General features: G+C 43.5%; 1 protein-coding gene across 4 annotated transcripts in view; it reads left to right on the forward strand.

Annotated features, from left to right (window-relative positions):
- Positions 1 to 24,072, forward strand: part of DPP6 (dipeptidyl peptidase like 6) — a 2,152,278-nt gene that overhangs the window by 2,051,940 nt on the left and 76,266 nt on the right. For all 4 annotated transcript variants that reach the window (XM_086941474.1, XM_086941473.1, XM_086941476.1 and 1 more), the window contains exon 19: positions 1,028 to 1,097. In XM_086941474.1, the coding sequence (XP_086797600.1) occupies positions 1,028 to 1,097 (70 nt within the window). The remainder of the gene's footprint in view (positions 1 to 1,027; positions 1,098 to 24,072) is intronic.

The raw sequence follows: 24,072 nt of genomic DNA on the forward strand, positions 1-24,072 counted from the left end.
CATTCCAAAGGTATGAAACATGACACAGCTACTCGTTTCAAATCACGAATTACAGCTTAAAAGTGTATTAAGGAATTCCCAATGTTAACCTATGAAAGGACTAGGCCTCACAGTAAAGAAAAATTAATGTAGGTATTTTTTAATACTAGGACATGCAAAACTTGAAAGTTCATATCCTACATTTTACATACACAGCACCCCGTCCTATGGGCTACCTAGGGCCTACCTCATGAGTGATGTATGTTGGAGTGTAAGGTTTGGCAAAGGTTTTTAAAAGCCAAGTCGAAGTGACAGTAAAATTTCACACACAGACACTGCAATTGAAGGTCTGAGATATGGTTAAAGGGCTACTTCTGTGGGTGGCTCAATCACTGCTGCATGCCCACTTTTAGAATTTAATTTACAGACCTTCGGTATATGGTATACCACTTTACAGGGGGCTTTCAAATAAATTAAATATGTCAATCAGGTGTAAACCCATTTTACCATGTTTATAGGAGAGAGCACTGGTAAGCAGTGTTGAAGTGCTCTGAGGGTGTGCTAAAAACAACAGGAATTCTTGCTGTTTTCTAGGGAACCTGCTGAACAGAATACCACCAAACCTGTCATAAAGACAGAATAAACTATTTTGTCCTTTGGTGACAATCCAGTAGATTCTGAGATATCTGCATTACAAAAACATGTCTGACCACCTCCGTATTTTTTAAATATTCAAATCTGATTGATATCATGGAATTTGTGGTGCTTTAAGCAGTAATTTCTAATATTAGGCTCTACATTTTAGTTTGACATCAGCACTTCAGAAGAGAGAGAGAGTGTGAGTAAGTGTGTGTTATTTACCACTGGGGTGCAGTTGTATTTATTTAGTTAAAACAGTAATGTGCCTATCAGTTCACGACTGGTACATGCCATGGCATTCCTGTAATTAAATCAAAATGCCTGAGAGAAACTGCATCCCTAGGAAGCCCTAAAGATGCAATAGTCAATTATGAGCCGAAACTGACGTGTTTGTTTTTCTCTTCCGCAGAATTAACTTTGCAAATTATCAAGCCTGCAACCTTTGTAGACACAGCACACTATCCTCTGCTGCTCGTAGTGTAAGTATGTAGCTATATATCATTCATTCTGTATCAGTCGTTCAATATGCAATATTACAGGAGTATATAAGAAGTGTGCAATTCCTCAAACTTTCCATAAGTATGTTTCCACCTACCATGATTAGGATCATCAGATCCCTGTAATCATGAGCATTTTCACAGTTCGACATGGAGAAAGTGACACACAAATATGAGCAAAGTGTTTTTGTTCTCTTTATCACACGTTGTTTGAGGGCAATGGGCAGAAAAAGAAGGCTATGTGGGTTAAATAAGTACATCTGAAGCTAACCTCTGAATGGCAGATGATGTGATGTGATTGAAATTGGCAACCAAGGTGTGAGCATTCAAAAGGTGCAGTATAGGTTTTTTCTTGGGTGGTATTTGGAAAAAAGTACATATTTCCTTCGGATGCCCTATCACCGTGTTTCGTGGAGCTAAAAATTGCCTTGGGTGAAATGTCAGGGCGCTATTTTATTTATGCCTTGCTGAAGTAAATTAATTACTTGACCTACATTCGGTTTCCCAGGAGACTTTTTTCCTTTCCTAAAACCATCATGGCAGCCATAAATTGACAGTTTTACAAATGGCCCATAAACAGATTAATAATAGAAAACGATACTAGTGTGATTTACTATTTAATGGAAAGTACAGATGTTTGGCCTTGTTTCATGTATGATATTATGGTTTTTGCGTGAAACTATGTACTAACATGAGTGATCAGAAACATTTAAAAAAAGGCTTGAGTGAATGTAAGTAGCCATATTGTCAGAAAAAGAAAAAGTTGGTGATGTACTAAACAGAGTTTGATGAAACAGGGCTTGAAAACTCAATCTTGATCTTGTTTGATTATTTTAGTGTGCTATTTTTACTGAGTAGGAATCCGTTATTCAAAGACACTGGTGCCTAGATTTATTAAGAGTTCACGCAACGCAGGACAGCAAGCAAAGTTCCCTCTCTGAGTTGGGTGAACTGGAGAGAGCAGAATTGTGAAATTGCTACAATGAAATGGTGCAGTTCTGGTTTATCCATGCACTGGGGCACTTTGTGCTGCCTAGCACAAACACAGGCACAGGCCGGGTTGGGAACCAAAACCGGCCTTGACAAAGTGCTCGGCCGGCCCCCCATGGGGTTGGAGATGCGGCCTAGCTGTTTGCCACCCCCAGTTTTGGCCATTTTCGGTACAGAGGCAGATATTGCAGCTATGCTGCAAAAACAGCCCTGTAACAAAATCGGCCCCCATGGGCCTAAAACCGGCCCACCAGGGAAATGCCCGGTGCCCCTACGGCCAGTCCGGCCCCACACAGGCATCCTTGTGACATAGTAAAAGATTGTCTGCATGGGGTTAGTCTTTGTGCAGGAAGGGGTAACAAGGATTACAGTTCTTACATCATTGTTTAAAAGCTTGAGGACATGCCTGCTTTACTAACACGCTTAGTTGGTACAGCATGGTGGTCCACCAATCTGCAGTTTCTGTCATTCTCAATAAAAAGAGCAAATCTTGGGGGAAAGGATATTTTAAGTGTTGGACCCTAAATTCTGGGATAGCTTGCTGATTAACAGCAGACACGATAGCTGTTGATGACTGTTCAGAAAAATCTTAAAAAGTGCTTAATCGCTGATTGTGTTGCTTGTACACTATTTTTGGACGACATTTTTCTTGAGACTATATAAGGGTGTTCATGAGATTAATGAATACATGTAATTGTAGTATAAAACAATTTACATGTTATTCAGTTTCAGTGATATTACACAATAAAGAAAAAGAGAATGGACAGGCATGAACAATTATGCAAAAAGCTTCAGATAATCTGTTGTTGCAAATATCGAACGAGTTCGTGATCAATATGAATAAATCCCTTGCAAATATGGAGTTCACAAGGTATTGTGCCTCCATATCCCCTAACAAAGGTGGCAGGACTCAGAGAGACAGGAGCAGACACAACCTAACTAGTGCAGATGGTAATTACTCTAACATCAGTACAAGTCCCTCACTGATTACAAGGAGTGTCACTAGATGCCACAACAAGTTAAGGAACAGGATGTCACTGCAGTCACTTATGCACCAGGCAGCAAATGGTGGCATACTCCAGTGAAATCAACGCAACCAGCAGTAAGCAGCGTCACAGGGTCACTCTACCACTGTAGAATCCACAAAGACTAAGCAGTGCCCAAAGCATAGCATAGAAGCACTGGAGATAAACCCCAACAGGGAAATATTGAAGAAGAAGATAATGGAAATATGCTGCCAGCAGTCAAGGCAGCTTAGGCACCCCAAAAAAGAAGGACCCTGGGTTTTCTGAATAGGCACAGTGGAATAGTTAACATAAGTGGAAAGCAGGGGCCACAGGTATAGGTACTACTTATGCATGGAGTCACAGTACAACTGAGATTTGGGTTCATGATGGTACATTTCTCAGATTTATCTCTGGGTGGTACCTACACATGGCAATACACCACCACCAATTCCAAGCGACAATTTCCACCACAAAGTAAGATAGTGCTTGAGCAGCGCAAGCAAGGCACTTTCTTTCTCTCCTTGGATCCCCAAACTGAAAAACACCACCAGAACTCTGCAGGTTCAACATACGGAGCTCAGCAAGGGCAACCTCCATTCGGAGCAGTCCACCCATCAATGATGCGGTCACAACCTTTTCCTCTTTCTGCCATCAATTCTTTTCCATGCACGGGAACTTTTAATGGGAAAAAAGTACTTCAGATATTTAAAAAAAAAACATGTTATATATATTCAGACTGCAGAATGCATCACACATAGAAAGAGGAAACAACGTGGAGAAATGAAGATATTTCTCCTCGTTACACTTCCCCTGGTAAAGCGTAGCAATTTTTAGCACTCCCAGGTCTACCCGTAATGCTTCATTTGGGGCTCGGACTCAGACAAAGCCAGAGGCAACGATGGACAGAGCGGGGCCTCGTATTCCTAAGCGTAGTCCAGGTGAGGTGAGGTCCAGTCCCCGATCAAGCCGAATGCTGGTCGCATCCCTTAAAGTGGAGGAATTGTAAAAACAGGTTGTATTATTTCCAACGGTTTATCATCAAAATTACTTCAATTTTTTCACTTTTTCATGCAGTAGCAAATTTTGAAAACAGAGGTCCTGACGAAAGCCTGGGGGATTTTTACCCCAATGGCTGAAACATGTTGGCCTTAAAGAACTAGCAGTTATTTGTTGACACTGCTTATTGCACGGTTCTATTTTTAATCTAGAGGATGAGGTGGTATTCCTAATCACTCTACTTTAATATCACTCACCTTTGTTTTTGTTGCACTGCTTTTCCCAAGGGGTCATGGATTTGAAGTGTGCATAATTTGTCTCCCTGCTCTTCATCCTGGTTTCTATTGAGCGAACTCTTATCTTTGGGGAGGTTGTCCCGATGATCAAGGGACACACCATCCTTTTGTCTAGATAACCAGATGATAAGATTGATCACACTGACAATAGATGGGAATCTGGGTATTCGCTCAGTTTCTCCCTACCGCTTCTTTACTTTCATCCTTTTCCTCTTCTTTTCCCCTTTTTTTGCTTCTTTGTTTGTAGCAGCTTCAAGCACTTGCAGGCTTTTGAGATATCAGACCCCCAGTTCAAATAGGTATTGTGATTGTTAAAGTGGGAATTGGAATTGTGGCTAGTCGTAAAAATTATCCCTGTGACCCTTCTCTCCCAGTTGGGTGTATGATAATTTGGGAATGCGCCAAAACGAATGGGTGGATGTATGTGAATACCCATGTAATGCCTTTCTGGGGCAGAGTAAAACAATGCAGTTATTTGCGCTGCGTTGCTTTACTCCAAATTTATCAAGGCACTCAGAGCCACGCAAGGTGCCCTTGTGTGGCTTGGCAAATCTAACTCAAGTGTTGCATTGCTCTTGCACCCCTTTGTGTGGTGCAAGGGCAAAACAACTCTTTGATAAATATGCCCTTTAGTGTTTCTCACCTTGTGAACTACCAGTTGGTAGGACAGGTAACAACTGCAGCTTCTTCCAAGAACAAGTTACACACCTGAAAAAAGTAGCCTTGGCATTTAGATTGCTACAACTGTTATTTTTCCAACATGTTTTTATGGATTTCTTTTTTTTTTTAAAAGCATAACACTTTATTAAGCAAGGGTGTTTGATTGATTCAGATGCTCCGTCCATCACCACCCCCTTTTGTACCGCTTTTGGCTGCCATAAGTGTGGCAGGGTATGCTCAGACGTGAGTCCCTTTCTCACTTTGCCACTGGATTCAAGCAAGCCGGGCTGAAGACGGCTGGAATGCCAGAAACCGGTCCTCGGAAGCTTGTTTCCGGTCCAGGGAAGACATGGCTTGGCCATTCGGGCTGGACTGTTCCCATGAGGCACAGGGTCAGACTGATTTGCATATAGCCATGTCTGAACTGGGGTGGCAGAGTGGGCTACAGAACGGTGATGGATTAAACCCAGATCTTTTGACTGGGTGTGAGTGTTTGATTGATTCAGATGCTCTGTCCATCATCACCCCCTTTTGTACCACTAGTGGGCCTGCAGCACTGATTGTGCCACCCACATGAATTGCCCCAAAGAGATGTCTCAAGTCTGCCATTGCAGTGCGTGCGCACAGTTTGCTAACTGCCATTTTTGACCTTGCCAGTGTACCCACTTGCCAGTCCTTACCCTTCCCTTCTCTTACACATAGGACACCCCTATGGTAGGCCCATGGTACCCCCCTGGGCAGGGTGCAGTGTATGTAAAAGGTAGGACATGTATTGGCGTGTGCACCATGTCCTGATAGTGAAATACTGCCAATTTAGTTTTTTCACTATTGAAAGGATATCTTGTGCATAGGACAGAATGGGGAATTCTGTCTGACATGTTTACTTGCATATCTTCACATAGGAGTGAGATAGAAAATTGGAGTCTGGTATCCCTGAGCTCAGAACATCTTTTCGTAAAGATGGTTTTTAAATTCTATGTTTGAAAATAGCACTTTTAGAAAGTGGCTATTTTCTTGTTGAACCTATCCATGTGCCTCTGCCTGTTTGTGGATTGACTGTCTGGCTTGAGAGTGACAGGGGCTGAGGTGGCTCCAGGAGTCTGGTGAGTCAGCACTAGGCTGAATATACCTATCTGCATTTGAAGTAGTGGGAGGAGTAGCACCTGGGCATGAATAGGGCTGTGCCTGCCTTCCACAATGCAAGCTCCACCTCCTGTGGTTCGTCTGAAGACCCTGGCCCACATTCACAAAGGAAGAAGTTGTGCACTGGCAGAGTGCACCCAGAACTGGTTTAGACTGGATCCAGGACCCCTAACACATAGAGAACAAAGAAGTTTGAGGTATAAAAGTAAGAGCTGAAACCCCTATAAAATTAGACTACTTTGTGATCAAGAGGAACCTCTGACAAAGAAGAACAGCTGAAGAGGCTGTGGAGAAGTGCTGCCCTTGCTGTGTGCCTGGGGCTGGCCTGCAGTTTGCTGATTAAACTAAGAAGAGGATAAGGAACGTTGCTGTGTCCCCCCTGCTTGCAAAAGGACTTTTCTGTGTGCTGTGTCCTGAAGAGAAAGTCTCCAAGGGCCTGAGAAGAGCTGGCCGCCTGTTGTGGGAACTCAGGAACATCAAAGTTCCCCTGCCGTCTCAGCGACGCTGTGTGCGTGTGCTTTATGCAGCCTGAGACCTTCGTGGGACTTGTACTGTGACTGTGTATCCAGAAACAGTCTTGCGCCCTCCTACAATCAGCAGCGTGACCAACGAAGTGCTGCGATCATCACCGCCACCGACCCGGGCCGTCATCGACAAGGAGCTGTGAGTATTCACCGCCGCCGGCCAGAGCCTTTTATTGCTAAAGACATATCTGCGATTTCATCTGCCCAAGATCAAGGAGCTGAGCTGGGAGCCAATCAGCTGTGAGGTGCCGCCTAGCAACTCGACTCCCCCTGCGAGGAACAGCCACCGTCAACGAGAAGCCGCCCAGCGGGATGCCAAGCCGCGAGAAGAGGAGAGAGAGACTGCACCCCCCAGGCAATTTTCGGACCAAGTCCAGTAAGCATGTGTATGTTACTGCCTGGGGCGGGGTGCGTATTGTGAGAGACTGCTCTTGGCCTCTTTCCCCTTCGCAGCGTGAGCCTCTGCTCGAGCAATCACGGCCGCCCGTGCCTGCCACAAGAGGAGCGGTGGTACCGGGGCCGGAGTTTGAACTTCTTTTTCACTCTAAAAGCATTTGGGGCATATTTTGGTATTTGCTGACCGCAAGTCAGCCGCACATGGCAAGGAGCCCGTAACAAGCAACGTGAACCGGTGTTGAACTGTACTCTTGATCGTTTATTAAGTAATTACACAGAAAAACAAGAACCTACAATTGATTTCCGTACCATCTTGAAAAGTCAATTACAAGTATTCGCATAAGTTGGATTTCTGCCATTTTGGTCTTGCTTAAATTTAGATAAAAATACCTTTATTTTTATAAACAACTTGTGTGGTGTCCATATGTGGTGTTTCACTGTGTTACTGTGGGTGTTGGTACAAATACTTTACCCATTGCCATGGGGATAAGTCTGTCTGCTCGTGCCAAGCTTCTAAGGGGGTGAGAAGGGGTTATCTACAGTGTGTTTCCCTCTTACACTGACTAGAAGCAAGGGTCTCTATTTGGTCAAAAGTACCTACCTCTGCCAACTAGAGACCCCCATTTCTAACACTTCCTGAGGAGGCTCCTTTATTACCCCATGTCTTAGAGTTGTGGACGAGCACTAAAATAATCTTTGAGTAAAGCAGGATTTCTGCTCCTTTTAGTAGATACCCCATTTTCTCAGAGGGACGGTTTCTGTAGGAACTGCCCCATCATCAGATCTCCCCAGGGACATGAAGTCTGTGTAACTAAGCACCACCGCCTCATCAGTAATATCAATCCCACTTTAGTGGCCTATTAAGCTGCTCTCAGCTGCCTCGTCCTAACTCAATTCTGAAGCCCAGGGCACAGCCCTGCCATTGCTGTGGAGGAAAGTAAAAGATCACCAAACCTGCCTTGAATGCCTTGCATTGGCTGCCTATTCAGGAGAGAATACATTTTAAGGCACTTTGCATGGTAAGGCTCCACCAATCCTACAAAATCTTATCATACCTTACACCACCAAGAGAACGCTTCGCTCTTCAAACCTCAACTTAGCATTCGTTCCAAGAATCAAGAAAGTCCGCTCCGGCGGCCGACTGTTTGCATACAATGCTTCCAAATTGTGGAACACTCTGCCCCCAAACATTAGAGCCCAGCCTAACCTCCTCTCATTCCATAGGGCTCTCAAGACATGGCTATTCCCGTAAGGCTCCCACTGCTTCTGGTTCCTGTCACTAGCGCTGGGACGCCTACGGGCAGCCATGCGCTCTACAAATCTGTAAAATAAAAAATAAATAAAATAAATCACCCCACCTATCCCTGCTCATGCTTCTGCTGTCTTAATTCAAGATATATCCCATTCATGGCGACAGGTTGAGCCATAACGCAGCTCTTGCATGTGCTCCCTCCAACCCGGTGCACCAACTTATTCTGTCACCTTCACTTCACTGCTGGTCTAACTTAGTTCTGAAATGGGCAGTATTTCTAGCTGTTATCTTAAGGTATCGCCTAGGGAAGTAGGGGCATGCCCTTAACACCAACAACAGTTCCTCCATAGGAGCGGATATGCGTCGCCTCCCACACTGCTGCACAGAAAGCATAAAAATAAAATGGTATTACAAATATTTTATTATCATTTTATTTTGTAATCTCTGTCAGCAAACGGAGTGTGAGGGCAGGGCATCACTGCTGCTGACTGGCATCATTGAGAAGTGGCCACTTCAGTTTGAAGAGCATATGTTCGTTTTGCCAGCTTACTTGCTACGGCCAGACTGACATGTGCAATTCAAACCTCTCCAACCCAGCTGTCTGAGACACCTGGGTTGGAGAGAAGGCATAGGCCTCCATTGCCATTTGGAGTGCAGAGCCAGCCTGCTCAGTCAATCCAGACGCTTCACTGATGTTGCTTAACAGCAAGAGAGCAGCGCCTTGATTGGATAAGGGTGTTGGCTGTGGGACCTCGCGCTTTTACTAGAGTATGGAGCCAGGAACATTGAGGACATGCTGCAGAACAGTGAGGTCGTGCTGCAGGCAGTGTGAAGTAAATTAAACTTTTTTTATTGTGTTTATTTGCACCCATCTTATTTAATGTCACACCAACCTCCACTGCTTAACAGCATTTCCTGTGGAGCTTATTTCATCCTTAACAACCCTCCACCTAGAGCAATGGGAGCGCTACTGTACAACAACTTATAAGAGAGGTCCAAACACAACCATTTGGCAGAACAGGTAAACAAAAGTGTGCCTTCACAGTGAAGGAACTATGCCAGAGAAGTTGCTTCAGCTCCATAGCTCGAATAGCCTCACCCCAAGCAAATTCTGTTTGTTGTAAGCATGCATCATTAACAAGCATTGGTTAATGCATTAGGTTTCATCTGTGTGAATAATAATAACTTCTTTTTTCTAAGTTGTAGCTTGGCGAGAAGTTGTGCAATATAAGTTAAAAAAAACCATAAAATTGTTCTGACTTATTTACTGAGAAAGGCAATATATTGTTAATACTTCATAAGTGCAGTAATTCTAAAATCCAGCTTATATACATTTTAAATTCCAGATATTTGCAGCCTAACAGAGTGGTGGCAAGGAAAACATTTTGCATTGACTACAGAGAATTCAACTTGGTGCTTCATTAAGAGTGGCTCAGGATTCCAAGTGGGGTTGTAGCAGAGTTACCCCATCAGGAATTGCAAAGTCTGTGCAAGCCTCATGGACATGTCATGTTTCCCCTGAGATTTTGGACTACTGAAAGAAACCAAAATATCTAAGGGACACTCAAAAGAGCACGAGAAATAACCTGAGGTATCAGAACTTTAAGATGTTAAACAGAAAGCAGCAGCTGGGAGTGCACACCGTAACTTTAAAAAAAAAGTAGGAGTGATCGGAAGGGGGTGTGGCATAATGGCCAGAACTGCCGACTTGGAATCTGGGGAATCAGGTTTGAGTCTCTGTGTTGGCTCAACATATTGTTTTTATGAGTAAATCATTTAATTTCCCCATGCCTACCAAAAATGAATGTGTACTTGTTTTTAAAATTACGGTGTGCACTCCCAGCTGCAGATTTCCATTTAACATAGTAAAGTTAATTTATTAAATGAAACTAGCATCAACATAGTAAAGTTAATTTATTAAATGAAACTAGCATCTAATGTTAGCCAGACCAGCAGTGAAGGAATTACAAAACAACAACGTGGTGAGAGCAAATGACTGTATCTCGCAGATGACATGTGACTAATTAAAACAAGAAAACGTACTGAGAGACAGCCTTATTAAAGTCACGCTGTTTGAGTGTGATGAAGACGAAGATAATATTAAAAGAGCCAGCCAATATGTGAGGGGGCTCGATTTGAGAGCTGTTGGATATGCACACAAACCCAGTGCAGGCAAAACATCACAAAATAAGTTCAGCTTCAAAAGTGGATGGGAACAGTAATTGGGCCTCGGGAAACTGATCAGAGCAAACATATGAGGAAGACCAGGAAAGAGCATGCTACATCCAATAGAAATTGATGAAAATTAAGTGACAAGTACAGGAACCAATGTAAAGCAAGGGGGTGGAATGTAAGCCCCTTATAAAATCTATATTAAACATAGCACAGAGTAGGCGAAACCTAAAAATGCTTTCGCTCCACAGATACATTACCGGGAGGAGACATTACTCCACTCAGTGGCAATCAGCTGCCAATAATAAATAGCTATATAAATTGTTCACCATGAAAGGCATAAAAAACTCTGCTAAACACTGCCTCACACTATCCAAAGTTCATACATTTCTCATCTGCTTATTAAGAAGGTCATTAGGATGGCGGACCCCCTGAGGAAGAGGGACCGTCCGCATGGGCAGCGGCGGTCCCTCCATGCGAATTAGGATGTGACCGCCACCCTGGCGGTCACATCCCCTACATTTAACATTGCGGCAGATGCTGCTTCAAGCAGCACCCGCCGCAAGGTTAAAAAGTGCATGTTTACCTTTGCATGCACGAAGCGGCAGGCACCGCGTGGTGCCTGCCGCTTCATGCACGCAAGAGCACGCAAGAGCAGGGGTACCCCCACCCCCCCTTCACCCCTGGGGGCCCACAACGGGCCCCCAAAGAAAAGACTGTATGCCTTTCCACGGCGGAAATGCCGCCGTGGAAAGGCATAGGACCGCCGCCATCCTAATATGCCTGGCGGTGTCTGATAGACACCGCCAGCCATGTTAGAGCTTTTCCGCCGCGGTCGGAAGGGGAACACGGTGGAAAAGCTGCGGACGGAAAAAATATCTCCCAGCCATCCTAATCTGACGGGGGGTCTTTTTCCAGTCCGCAGCGGTTAATCCACATCCTCCAGGCCGGCGGTGAATACCGCCGGCCCGGAGGTTGCGGATTATCCTCGATCATAATCGGCCCCTTAGTGTTAAATTATTCAAAATAGGGAAATTCCCAGGAATGTTACACAGACCCTTAGGGTAAATGAAGATGGTCAAGGACAAGCACAGGACCAATGAATAGCAAGGGGGCAGGATGTAAACACCTTTTAAGATATATATTAATAATAGATTTCACCAGCACAGCACACGCTGGGCAGGCGAGACCAAAATGTGTCTTCCCTATGAGAGAGAAATTGTAGGAAGTGCAACTTGCCTGCTGGAAATGTCAGGATGTACGTCATTAAATTAATGCTAGCAGTACATTAACAAGGCAATTCCTGCAACACATGCCTGAGCATTAGATTCTAAAATGCTGGCGGCCACATTTGTACTTTGGCTAGAAATAATTGTCAGAAAAACAGCAGATGACTGATTTGATTGGACTTTAATTGGAAACCCGGCTATTTGTCAATCTAAATCAATTTAGGTAAATTGACATTTAAATTCACTATTCACATAACAGAAAGCTGGCGCTAAGAATACTCCGCTCTACACAACTCTAAATATTGTGCCCAATTATGACAATCACAAGGAGCTTGGTCAATGATTCACCTTTAGTTTGAGTACCAATCTGTTTTTAAAGAAGAACCAAAGATTTGTTTTCACAGAACTTAGATGAATAGGGATTATAATGCAAATACAATATGTTTTATGATATTAAACATGAAACCAGTACTGTCTGCTTTAAAGATGGACTCATTAACTGCAGTGTAGCAACCAAAGTTGCCGAGCTGTCTTGGAAGAAAGCAGTTCAGGGCCATTTTTATTAAAAATATCCAGCTGCTGCTGTCATCCTCTGACTTGGCACCCAAACAGGCTGCCTAGTGCCAGGCTAAACCTTTGCACCATGGGTACTTGCAAGCATTCTCCCAGGGGCCAAAAGGTTGTTCTGTGATGTGACCTAGGGCCGCCCTGATGCCAGCAGTGGCGGTTGGGGTAGGGGGTTGGGGATAAGGCGGGTGTAGAGGAAGTGAAGCATATACATCTAGTGGCTGAATTGCACAATAAAACACCGGAAAAATGGGATTAATCGCGGCTTCCCCACTTTTCCAAATTGTGTGATTCTAGGCAATTATTTTATTTCACTTTTCCTCCTTTTTCTTTGTTAGCATATATAAGAGGACCTCAAAAAATACATAACTACAGGATGTGTGTTGTAAAACAAATTTTCCTGTGTTTGTTTTAATAAAGTATGATGTTGTTCATACGTAGTAATAACCCAGGCCACCCAAAGAATGCAGATAACAACTGACTTGCCTTTTATTTCCCTATTGGCATTGTGTCACTGTGGTGGGGGGGGATTATTGTTTCTAAATTCATATTTGAAAACTATCACTTTGAAAAAAAAATCCTCACTTCACTGATATAATATGATGCACTAAAGTGAAACAGTTCTGCATGTTAAAGAAACTCACTGTTTGAATTTTGAAGAGGCAATCATATCTTTATTCTTTTGCTGCAAGATTTTTTGAAGGTGTTCCTAAAGTTAAGCATGTAGGACTCCCTAGTTACTTTGTTTCCTTAACATCAATTAACCTTTAAATAAACACTTGCCTGATCATTTAACATTGTTTTAAGCTTAAGTTCTTAGTTGAGTAAACAGCATCAAAGGTGCAGTGGACCAGGGGCCATGCGCAAAGCTCAGGAGGGCAGCATGAGCTCTGGGACCTGCTTTGAGTATCAATGCTTTCCACCATGGTGGTGAGGTGTGTGCGCAGTCTGTTATAGCATTTGTTCTGAAAGTAAAAATCCCATGCCTACACAAATTTCTTTTTTTTTTAATTTATTTTTTTACGTTTTATATAGCGCGAACTTAACCCGGTATCGGGTATCAGAGCGCTTTACATAGCACCAGTTGCGTTACATGAGAACACAGCCATCATTTTTGTTAAGCACAGGGAGATTAAGTGATTTGCCCAGAGTCACAGGATGTTCAGCGTCATTGCCGAGACTCAAACCCAGTTCCCCAGATTTGAGGTCAGCCGCCCTGGTCGTTAGGCCAATTCCTCTCCCCAATTACAATACATTCAACACATTGGATGTGTGCTGTACAATGCAGCGCTCAAGCAATGTGTGAATGCTTGTAGAACTAAAAATATTCCTCCAAGCTACGCCTACTTCAAAGCCTGGGTTCTTTATCTCAATACATCTGGCTTTGCATTTAAAACTATTGGTGTCTGCTGTGATCAGCCCATTTCACATTCATGTAACACTCTTTGACACAGAGAGACACAAAGTAGCGCAACGCATTATTTGCTCAGAGAAAAGGGCACCTTTCAAGTGTAAAATACCTTGTCCTCTGGAATTTAAATACCATTCCAAGACATTGCGCCAGGTTGCATTACTTAGCACCAGGGCAGAGGCTTAGTAAGTATGGCCCTACATTTGCATAATGTGTGCAATATGAGCAGTGTTCCACGATTAGGAACATGATGGAATTTGGATCTTAGCGTGTAACTTTTTTTCCCTGTCCCTGATTAGTTTTCCACAGTTGTCTCTGCTTTGCTACTCATCCTGTAAAACTCGAACAGAGTAGTGCATTTTCAATGCTTTCTATAAATCATGTGAGTGTACCCAGATACGAATGAAATTGCATTTATACACATTTGTCAGGATCTAAAAAGTTACTTTTTTGTGAGTTGACCTATTTTCCAATAGGTATATCGCACTGCTTCCTATGTTCTGCCTAAAATACAACCAGCATACAAACCTAATTAGAAATCTACATGTAGATACTCGTCTGTGCCTTGCGAAGGTCGCAGACGTAACGCTGAGGCCTGGCATGATATTGAAAGTCTTTTTTAGGGGTGTGCAAAGATGTGACATTTTTCTCTTTTAAACTTCCTGCAATTCGCATGAATATTACATTTACTACCATAGTAAGCAAAGCGTTCTGCATCTGGTTTTTCGCATTAAACTAATGAGTTGCATGGCCCCTTTAAGTTGTTTCGCAAAACAAAGTTTACCAACATCCACGCATTTCTAAGTGATGAGGAAAACGGGTTTAAAGATAACTTGCGACTAAATGACAGGTCGATTTTCAGAAGCTATAATTACTTAAGAGTGAAACGTATAACCCTGCAGAAGAAAACTGCAATGGGGAGTACATGGAGAAAAAAAATGAAAATGTTGGCAACTAAGAACATTCCAATAACAGAGATGGACAAATGACTTTGCTTGTCTAATGGAAACGCAATACTTTGTTCCTCTAATGAAAGCTTCTCACATGCCTAGATTGTTTGCTCTTGTGAAGCAAGACTCGCATTTGGCACCTTCAAGTCACATGTAAGATAGAAAACTTGATAGTTCATTTCCTTTGTGTTTTTGGTGAATACGAAGCCTTTTCGCATTTAAAAGAAAGAGAAAACTGAACAAGAAGGTTCGTAAAATGAAATGTGACAGATTGAGAACACGGATAGTGGGGAATGTGAAATGCTTTCTTTAGGTGGCCTATTTACACATACCTTTTCCAAGGGAGATATGCACAGCAGATCACTTGTAAAGGCAGACTGTGGCACCTTTTAACAATATAACACAAAAGCCTTTCCAGGTGATAAATACCATGGATTCCATTCTTTTTGTCCATCCTTTTTCTTCTCCGTTTTTAGTTCAGATCAATATCAAGCAAATTGGATTTGTAAAGTGCTGCTTATCACCCATAAAGAGTATCCAGGCACTGGGAGTTGCTTCTGCTGGGTGTCGTCAGTCGAACAGCCAGGTCTTTAAACCATGTCTGAATTCCTGCAGGGTGGGAGAGGTCTGATAGAGGGGGAGGCCGGTGCAGGCCTTGGCGGATAGGTAGGAGAAGGTACACCTGCCACTCCTGTGGAAGTGAGAAGTGTGGGTGAGGAAGAGGGAAGCAGAATGCATTTGTCTGAGGGGTTGGTTGAAGTTCAACCTATGGTTAAGGTAGGCTGGAACTTCAATGTGCATGGGCTTGTAGGCGTGGGCACTGGTACCTTTTGCGGCCGGGGAGCCAGTGAAGTGCTCTGAGGTGGAGGGTGATGTAGGCCTGCCTCAGGAGGTCATGGATGATCCTGACAGCTGTGTTCTGAATGGTCCGAAGTCTGTTTAGCAGCTGTGAGTTGGCCCCCACATACAGGGTGTTGCTGTAGACCAGGCGGCTGGTGACGAGGGTTTCGGTGATGGTACATCTGGCACTGATGAGAAGCCATTTGAAGATTTTCCAGAGCATGCTGAGAGTGAGGAAGCAGGCTGAGGAGATTGCATTTATCTGTTTATTCATGGTGAGCTTGCTGTCAAGCACAATATCAAGCTTCCTTACAGGTTCTGTTGATGTGGAAGAGGGGCCCAGTTCTGCTTGCTGCCAGGTGTCATCCCACTGGGATGTGTTGCTCTTGAAGATGAGTACCTCCATTTTGACTGTGTTGAGTTTGAGGCAGTTCTTTTGCATCCAGCTGGCGACGCTGGTCATGCACATGTGGAAGATGGCTTTGGCGTTTGTGGCGTCTGTGGATAGGGAGAGGATGAGCTGAGTGTCGGCAGTGTATGATATGATGATTATACTATAGTTTCTGATCAGCGGGCCATGTATATGTTGAACAGGTTGGGGCTCAGTGAGGACTATGGGGGAATGCCGCAGATGAGGTTTTTTGGGCCCAAGGTTTATGGTGGACGGTAGATGCTTTGGGTTCCTCCACTGAGGAAGGGTGCAATCCAATTGAGGGCATCACCTTGGATCCCCATCTGGTGGAGTCTTTTTAGGAGGGTGCAGTGGAACACGGTGTCGAAGGCTGCTAAGAGGTCAAGGAGGATCAGAGCTGTACCTTCTCCCTAGTCTAGAAGAAGCCTAATGGCAGCGATTAGGGCGGTGTCAGTGCTGTGATTTGAGTGGACCACAGATTGGGATGGGTTCAGGAAGTTGTTTCTCTCTAGGTGGTTTGTGAGTTGGTGGTTGATTGTTTTTTTCCAGAACGTTTGCAGGGAAAGGGAACAGAGAGATAGGCCGGTAGTTCTCGAGCTCTTCCGGGCCCTGCAGATGTTTTTTTGAAGAGTGGTTTTGCTTCTGTGTTTTTCCATCCCTCCGGGAAAGTGGCAAAGCTGATGGATCAGTTGAGGATTGAGGTGAGTTCCTTGCTGATTGTGCTGTACCCCAGGTTGAACATGTGGTGGAGCAGGAGGCTCTGGGTGCTCCTGAGTGGAAGGAGCTCATGATGTTGGTGATGGTCTGCATGGTGAGTTGGTCTCAAGTTGTAATCCTTGCTTTTGAGTTGGAGTCTGTGAGGTCGAGGATGCTGTGGATGCTGGAGATGAGTGGTTGGGGGTCGGAGTGTTCGTAGATGGTGGAGATTTCACTGTAAATGAAGTCAGCGTGGGTGTCACAGAGATCTTAAGAGGGGGTGACAGTGTTCTCTGTTGCTGAGGGGTTGGAGAACTCTTTGATGATGCTGAAAAGTTCCTTGTTGTGGTTGGAGCCGGCTTCAAGCTGGGCAGTCAGGGAGTTCTTTTGAGCATTTTTCAGGTGTTTGTGATATTTGTTGAGAGCTAGTTTGAAGTTGGCTCGGTTGTTAGGCGCTTTGCTGTCACACCAGAACCTTCCCAGTCATTTGAAGGTGCGTTTGGTGAATTTAAATTCTGAGATGAACCAGCTGGTGTGCTTGGTGGGTCTGCCTGGTTTGCAAGATTGAGGGTGGTGACTATGTAGGTGCATTCGGTGATCCATGTGTTGAAGTTTTTGGCAGCCACCTCGAGGTTGGAAGTGGTGTCCGGGGGTGGGGTGCACAGAGGGCGTTGGTCCATAGGTTTTATTTTACCTTGCTGCACTTCCTGTGGGAGGTGCTGGTCTGGTTGGTGGGGTGTTGCGGGTGGTTGGGATGGAGAATTGGACGATTGAGTGGTTAGACCATGTGATTTTGGAGGCACAACTGTACCTGATTTAGTTGCTGGCTGTGAAGATAGGGTCCAGTGTGTTAAGTAGATTCCTGGATCGGGCGGGGCGCAGGGTGGGGTTAGGAGAAGGCAGGAGGGAGAGTGAGTGGGGAGAGCATGGAAGGAAGATCAGTTTAAGGGGGAACAAGGAGGCACAAATTTACAGTTAAGGCTGGGAAAAAGAAGGCAAAAATTATGATTCAAGTGGGAAACAGGAGGTAAACGTTACAGTAAATGCTTCAAAAGAAGAAGCAGAAGTTAAAATTAAAAGGGAAAAGGAGGCAAAAGTTTCAGTTAAGGCTGGAAAGGAAGCAGGCAAAAGTTATGAATAAAAGGGGAAGAAGGTGATTGTTATGATTTGAGGGGTTAAAAGAAGGCAAAAAGTTACGATTCAAGAGGGAAACAGGAGGTAAACGTTACAGTAAATGCTTCAAAAGAAGACGCAAAAGTTACGATTAGAGGGGAAAATAGGGGGCAAAAGTTACAGTGAAGGCTGGAAAGGAAGAAGGCCGAAGTTCTGATTAGAGGTTGGAAAAAGGAGGCAAAAGTAGGTCACAGTGTAAGGGGGAAACAAAGAGGTAAAAGTGAGGTTTGATTTGGGGGGGAAAACGTTGTCAAGGACTGGCAGTGTGGTGCAAGTTCAAGCAGGGAACTCGGCCTGCAGCAGCAGTGGCGAACTGGCCAAGGGTCTCAAACAAAAGGACACTTGGAAAATTCCACTTATTTTCATGCACTCTTCACCTCCCCGAAGCAGATGCATTCAAAGTATGGTGTTTTACCCTGTGTTCTTGATGATGAATATAACCATATGAAGTTGAAGGCTAAAAATTAAGTTGGTATTGTTTAATTTGTGGAAACAGTGAAAGTAGGGGAAACAGAGGTATGGACGATTGTTGGATGCAATTAAAGCAATAGTAAGTGGCAACAAAAAGAGAAAATGCATTAGGAGCATAAAAGAAAAAAAGATATACTAGAGTTTATCATACTGCATCACTTTTAGAAATAAAACTGCATTTTCATAAGCTCCAACCTCCCTTTTGAAATAAAAACAAGCAGTGGAGGAGCGGGTGGGGGAAAGCAGCTGATAAGGGAGACAACATAAGGTGAGAAGCACATGAGCGAAAAAAGCAACACTGAGTACTAAAGTGGGAGGGTGTTTAGTGGAGGAGAAGCATACGACAGAGTTTGCAACATGAGAGAGAGAGCAACACGGAGCGTTGGGGCAGGTATTTGGCAGAGAGGGAGACGCATAGAAGGGAGAGAGCTCAGAAACACATGCACTTTCATGGAGAAAAAAAGTAGTACCCTAAAAGTGAGCTGTGGAAGGACAGAAGTCAGGGCCGGACTGGCCGTTGCGGGCACCGGGCAATCCCCCGGTCGGCCTTAAGGGTGGGGGCCGGTTTTGGGCCCCCTGGGGGCCGTTTTTGTTACAGGGCCGTTTTTGCAGCATTGGCCGAAAACCGGCCCTGGCAAAGTGCTCGCCCCTCCCCCCAACTCCGGGGGGAATGGGGGGCTGCCGAACACTGCCAGGGCCGGTTTTGTTTCCCAGTCCGGCCCTGACAGAAGTCAGCCAGAGAGAGATTGTAAAGAGACTATGCGCCATGGAAGGGACATACACAAGATGGGCCAGCTCGTACAAGCAAATGATAGTGACAATAAAGCCTACCAGCTGTAAGAAATTGGTGGACTATGCACCTGTTGGTTCTCTATAACTCCACAACAGATCTTTTGCGCGGTCTGAAAGGCTCGACCTAAAAATTTATTCTGTATAGTTTTTGTTTGTGAATTAAATAAAGTATTTAATAATCTGTTTATTTGTTTTATGTATACTTGTTTCTGTATACGTTGTGTATTGTTCTGATGTTCAAACTGTAGACATTGTTTAGGCCAGAGGATGGCTGGCTTCCCATAGTGATTCCGTGGGGCCCACAGAAGTCAAAAGATAAGAACCGCTGGCTTTAGTCTTGGCTCATGGCAGAGGCACACATGTGCCACTGCCTCAAAAAATGCAACCTTGCATACTAAATGAAAAGAACCTTCTTCCAAAGACTTAACAAGTGTTAGGCAAATGTTATAGGTTGCAACTCTACCTTTTTAACTAGTACTGTGGCCAGCAGTGTTGGGTCATTGCCAGGGTTGTAGCTTTGTTCAGTAAGATTGGGGGGTATAAGCTTCAGATTTTCCAACAGTCATGCTCGCATATTTTGTTAAAATACATTATGAGAAGCAAGACACGAGCGGGGCTTAAGAGGCAGTGGAAAGAGAGATGAGTGTGGATTGTTAGGGGTACTTAAAACAGAATTGTTTTCAAACAATCAAAGTTTTAATGCAGAGACGAAAGAGAGTGTGTGTTTTTGTCTGTGTGTGCTTATAAAAATCCAGGGTGAAATCTGACACCTCACAATACCCAACTGAAAGCACCTGTACCCAACTATTTACTACAAAATATATATTTATATTTTTAGACAGGGTGTAACATTCACAAACACCCTCCCTGAAGCCACGCCCCTGGTCGTTGCGTGCTGATAATCACTCAGCCGAGGAATTTATTTCCACTTGTATGTAGTAATTCGAGTGCAGCTGAAAGCCTTAAAGATCTCTTTTTAGAATGTATTAGACACAGATGTTGGACATTTGGTTTACATTTCAGTCATCTGAAACAATAGTAAATGGATCCATGAAAAACCAAAACTGGGGCCCAGATTTACTAAGGGCTTGCATTGCCCTTGTCACGCAAGGTAACGCAAAGCAACTCAAGACCGTAAGTCAGATTTACTAAGCTATGCACAGCCACCTTTTGTGGCTCTGCATGGCATGGTGAATCTAGAGTAACCCAAGGCAGTGCAAGTCGCTGCTTTGCTTCACTCTGCATTGGGAAGGAGTTCCATGTGTGGATTCTGGATGTTCCCACACACTTACCTATGGTTGATGGTGCATCTCCGATTTACTAAGTCAAGTAAACCTAAAAATGCGACAAAAAGATACACCATCCCAACTGAGGCATAACGAAGAAAAACATCTTTATTTCTCCTCATTATTTCTTCTTTATGTGTGTGATGCATTCTACAGCACACATTGAAAGTTGAAATTTGCTCTTAGGATTGTTTTGTGCAGGTAGATGTCCTTTAATGAACAATAACAATGCTGCTTGTAATGCAGGCACCCTTGAACCGTGGTGCAAGGGTGCCTGAATTGACACTAGGCAGCACATAGCGTGTCAGTGCAAATGGAGATCAGGAATGCGCCATATATTAGTAAATATGGTACATTCCTTCTCTCTTAATTTGACGCTGCACGGCGCAGACATTTGCCTTCCTGCATTATGCTAAATTTCAGTAAAGCTGGGTCAGTATCACCAGATGGGTGTCTTGTCACTTCTTTGATGCAGCTGCATACAATTTAATACATAATGTGATTTGCTTGCAGTTTCGGATAGGCATATTTTAATACTTTAAAGGTTGATTTGTTTGAAGTATGAAAATTGTATTAAGAGATTATAGTTACATGAATATTGAATTAAATGTAGGTACTTCAAGCATAGTATGATAGTGTAGAATGGCGTTTATGTAGGTCATAATGTTTTCACCGGGAGCCTGTCTGTTAGCTATATTGAACATTCTTATTTAACCATATACACTTTAACCTACTAATATGGTCATATTTAGAGGTAAAATAGGTTAGAAAGATAGAGCACCTACATTTCAAATTTATTCTAATATTTTATTTCCCAAATGTTCTCATATCTTTTTTTTCTTCTACCTTCTGACATGCTTGGACTAGACATTGTCTGTGCCTAGTTTGCATTTAGATATATTAGGCTAAGAAGTAATTCCCTATTTCCTTAAAAGTTCATCTTCGTCTTGTATTTCTTATAAAATACTTTCAGCAAATGTAAGTTGTGACATTTCATTTATCTAGGACTCTGACCTTAAAGATGCATCAGACTTTCAAATGTTCTGTAATACCCTTTTGCAATCCTTAGGCCTATCATGAGTCATATCCCACCTTTTTGAGAATATGTTGCTTAGAGTCCAAACTCAGTCATGGTGGAAGAGGATCGCTGACTCAGATAAATAACTATCATGGCATGTTGTTAAGTGTATCCTCACTGCACCCTCAACCCCACCAGATTTGCTCTTGGACATTTACAATTCCAACAACCTTCTATTTCTGAAATGCGAAATTCAACCATTTTGCTTGGCGTCCAATAGATTTCATTCTAATTCTTTGTTGTGTGTATATCGCTTACATGTTAAAACTTGTCTTGTGTATTGATGTCAATCATTTGTGTGTCGCATTGATGAGAGGATGGGATAGCGGAGGTATTTTCCCCAATCTTTCCTGTGCTTACCTATCAATTTTGAACCAAAATGAAGACATTAGTACAATCTCATAAACCATATTTTGTGGTAGATCCTTTGCAATTGTCAAGGAAGGTAGAAGCGTAGAAAGAGGTTGGTTCAGCTAGTCAGTCAACCAAGAAGTAATTGACCTTTTGTGTGTGCTTCCACAAAGTGAATAGTTAATCACCATGCACCGTTTGATCAACCAAAATGCAACCAGACAAAGCGTTTAAGCCCAATTAAGGGTATTTCCGTTATTTAGATAAGAACATTTTCCCATATCTCAGCTTTGGATTACAGGAACACAATTCGTCTGTCTTTTTCACATGACAAATGCTGATCTTTTAGATATTATAGTGTCGGTTACATACTTTAATTATTTTAGTCTACCTGAGGTGATTGATAGACTTAGGGCCTGATTTAGGTCTTCGTGGACGAGCTACTCAGTCACAACGGTGTTGGATATCTCGTCCGTCAAAATATAAATCCCTTATATCCTATGGAATTTATATTTCAGGGACAGGATATCCGTCACCATTGTGACTGAGTAACCCGTCCACCAAGATCTAAATCAGCCCCTTAAGCAGTTATCATTACCACTTTTTCTTACAATGGACACCCATCTTGGATTTTAAGTGCTTAATATATATTGTTGGGCTTGAGATAAACTCATGATGATAGCGTGAAAACCCAAAGCCACGTTTGGAAAACAGATCTTCAACTTATCTGTGTTTATCAGGGTTTTATTGAGCAAAGACAAACTATGTAATTACATTATCTAAACATATGTATGTGCAGTTTATATATAGGTGACTCAGATGGTGAAAGATCTGCAAACGTTTGCTTAAGGCAGCCATCATCATTGCATTTAGGCTCACCAGGAAACTTAAATTCAAATATTGCCTGTGCTTGAATTCATTTTGCATTTATGAATGTATGCTTTCTCCAAACTAGTGCTGATTGTAGATTTTACCTTTCTTGTGAATATGATTCCACGGTTGTTTGAGTTCCATTTGAATGGAAAATAGGACGAAATATTTTTCCTGCCCATTTTGGAAGAGGACGTTATAAATGATGTAGAGGAGTTCATTTTATACCCTGTCAAGCAGCCATATGTCTGTACAATTTAAGCAATTATAGAACAGACAAAACTGATTATATTATGTGAGAAGCATGCCATCTGCGTACAATAAACAACTGAATACTTCAGAACTTATTTTATTACCACTAAAGTTCACCTGGTGTCCTATTGCCATGGCTAGGGTTTCAGTAGCAATATGAAATATTAGATGGTGCAGTGGAAATTTCAGTTTAGTTCCTCTTGCCCCCTCATTTTTTTGTGGCAATAAACACATTGGCCCCCATTAGGATGGCGGGCGGACTTTGTTCGCCCGCCATCCCCTCGGTAAAAGGGACCGCCCGCCTTAAGGGCTTGGATCCCAATGTATGCATTAGGATGCGCCTGCCACAGTGGCAGGCGCATCCCTCATTTTTAACATTGTGGCGGGCGGTGCTCACTGCACCGCCCGCCACAATGTTAAAAATGTATGCATGCATTTGCATAAACGAAGCGGCAGGCACCACGCGGTACCTGCTGCTTTGTGTATGCAAATGCTGGGGGGTACCACAGGTACCCCTGTGTGCAACCCCACCCCTCCTTCACTCTGGGGGCCCGCAGGGGGCCCCCATCGCCGCCACGGAAAGGCATCTCTTTTGGCCCATACTAATATGGCTGGCTGTGTCTATTAGACACCGCCACCATATTCATCCTTTTCCGCCGCGGCCTCAAGGCGACCGGGGCGGAAAAATGGCGGACGGTCTTTCCGTCCGCCGCGGTCCCCCCCGCCATACTAATATGATGGTGGGAATTCAGTTGCGGATGTTGGGCGGATTGCCCCCACCTGGCCGGCGGTGGCTACCGCCAGCCTGGCGGGGGCAATCCACCCGACATCCTAATGGGCCCCATTGTGTATACCTCGGCTGATGGGCATACATATTGTGATTTACCTTTGTTGTCAGGCCGAAGTTCATTCTTTTCATTGATCTAAAATAGTATTCAACATCTAATTTTCGAACTTAGGAAGACTTTTCAACACCTGCTCAAGGGAACGGAGCCGAGAGACGCAAAATGTATAATTATGAAGGTATCCTCGTAAGCGTACAGGAAATTGGTAAACTATTGGTTGCTGAGTTTTAGAATGTGTGGTAAATGTAAATTGTTGAAAATACCTACTTTGTTGATAATCCATGGGAAGCAAAAATTA

Source organism: Lissotriton vulgaris, chromosome 10 (assembly GCF_964263255.1).
Source record: "Lissotriton vulgaris chromosome 10, aLisVul1.2, whole genome shotgun sequence".
NCBI classification, from domain to species: domain Eukaryota; kingdom Metazoa; phylum Chordata; class Amphibia; order Caudata; family Salamandridae; genus Lissotriton; species Lissotriton vulgaris.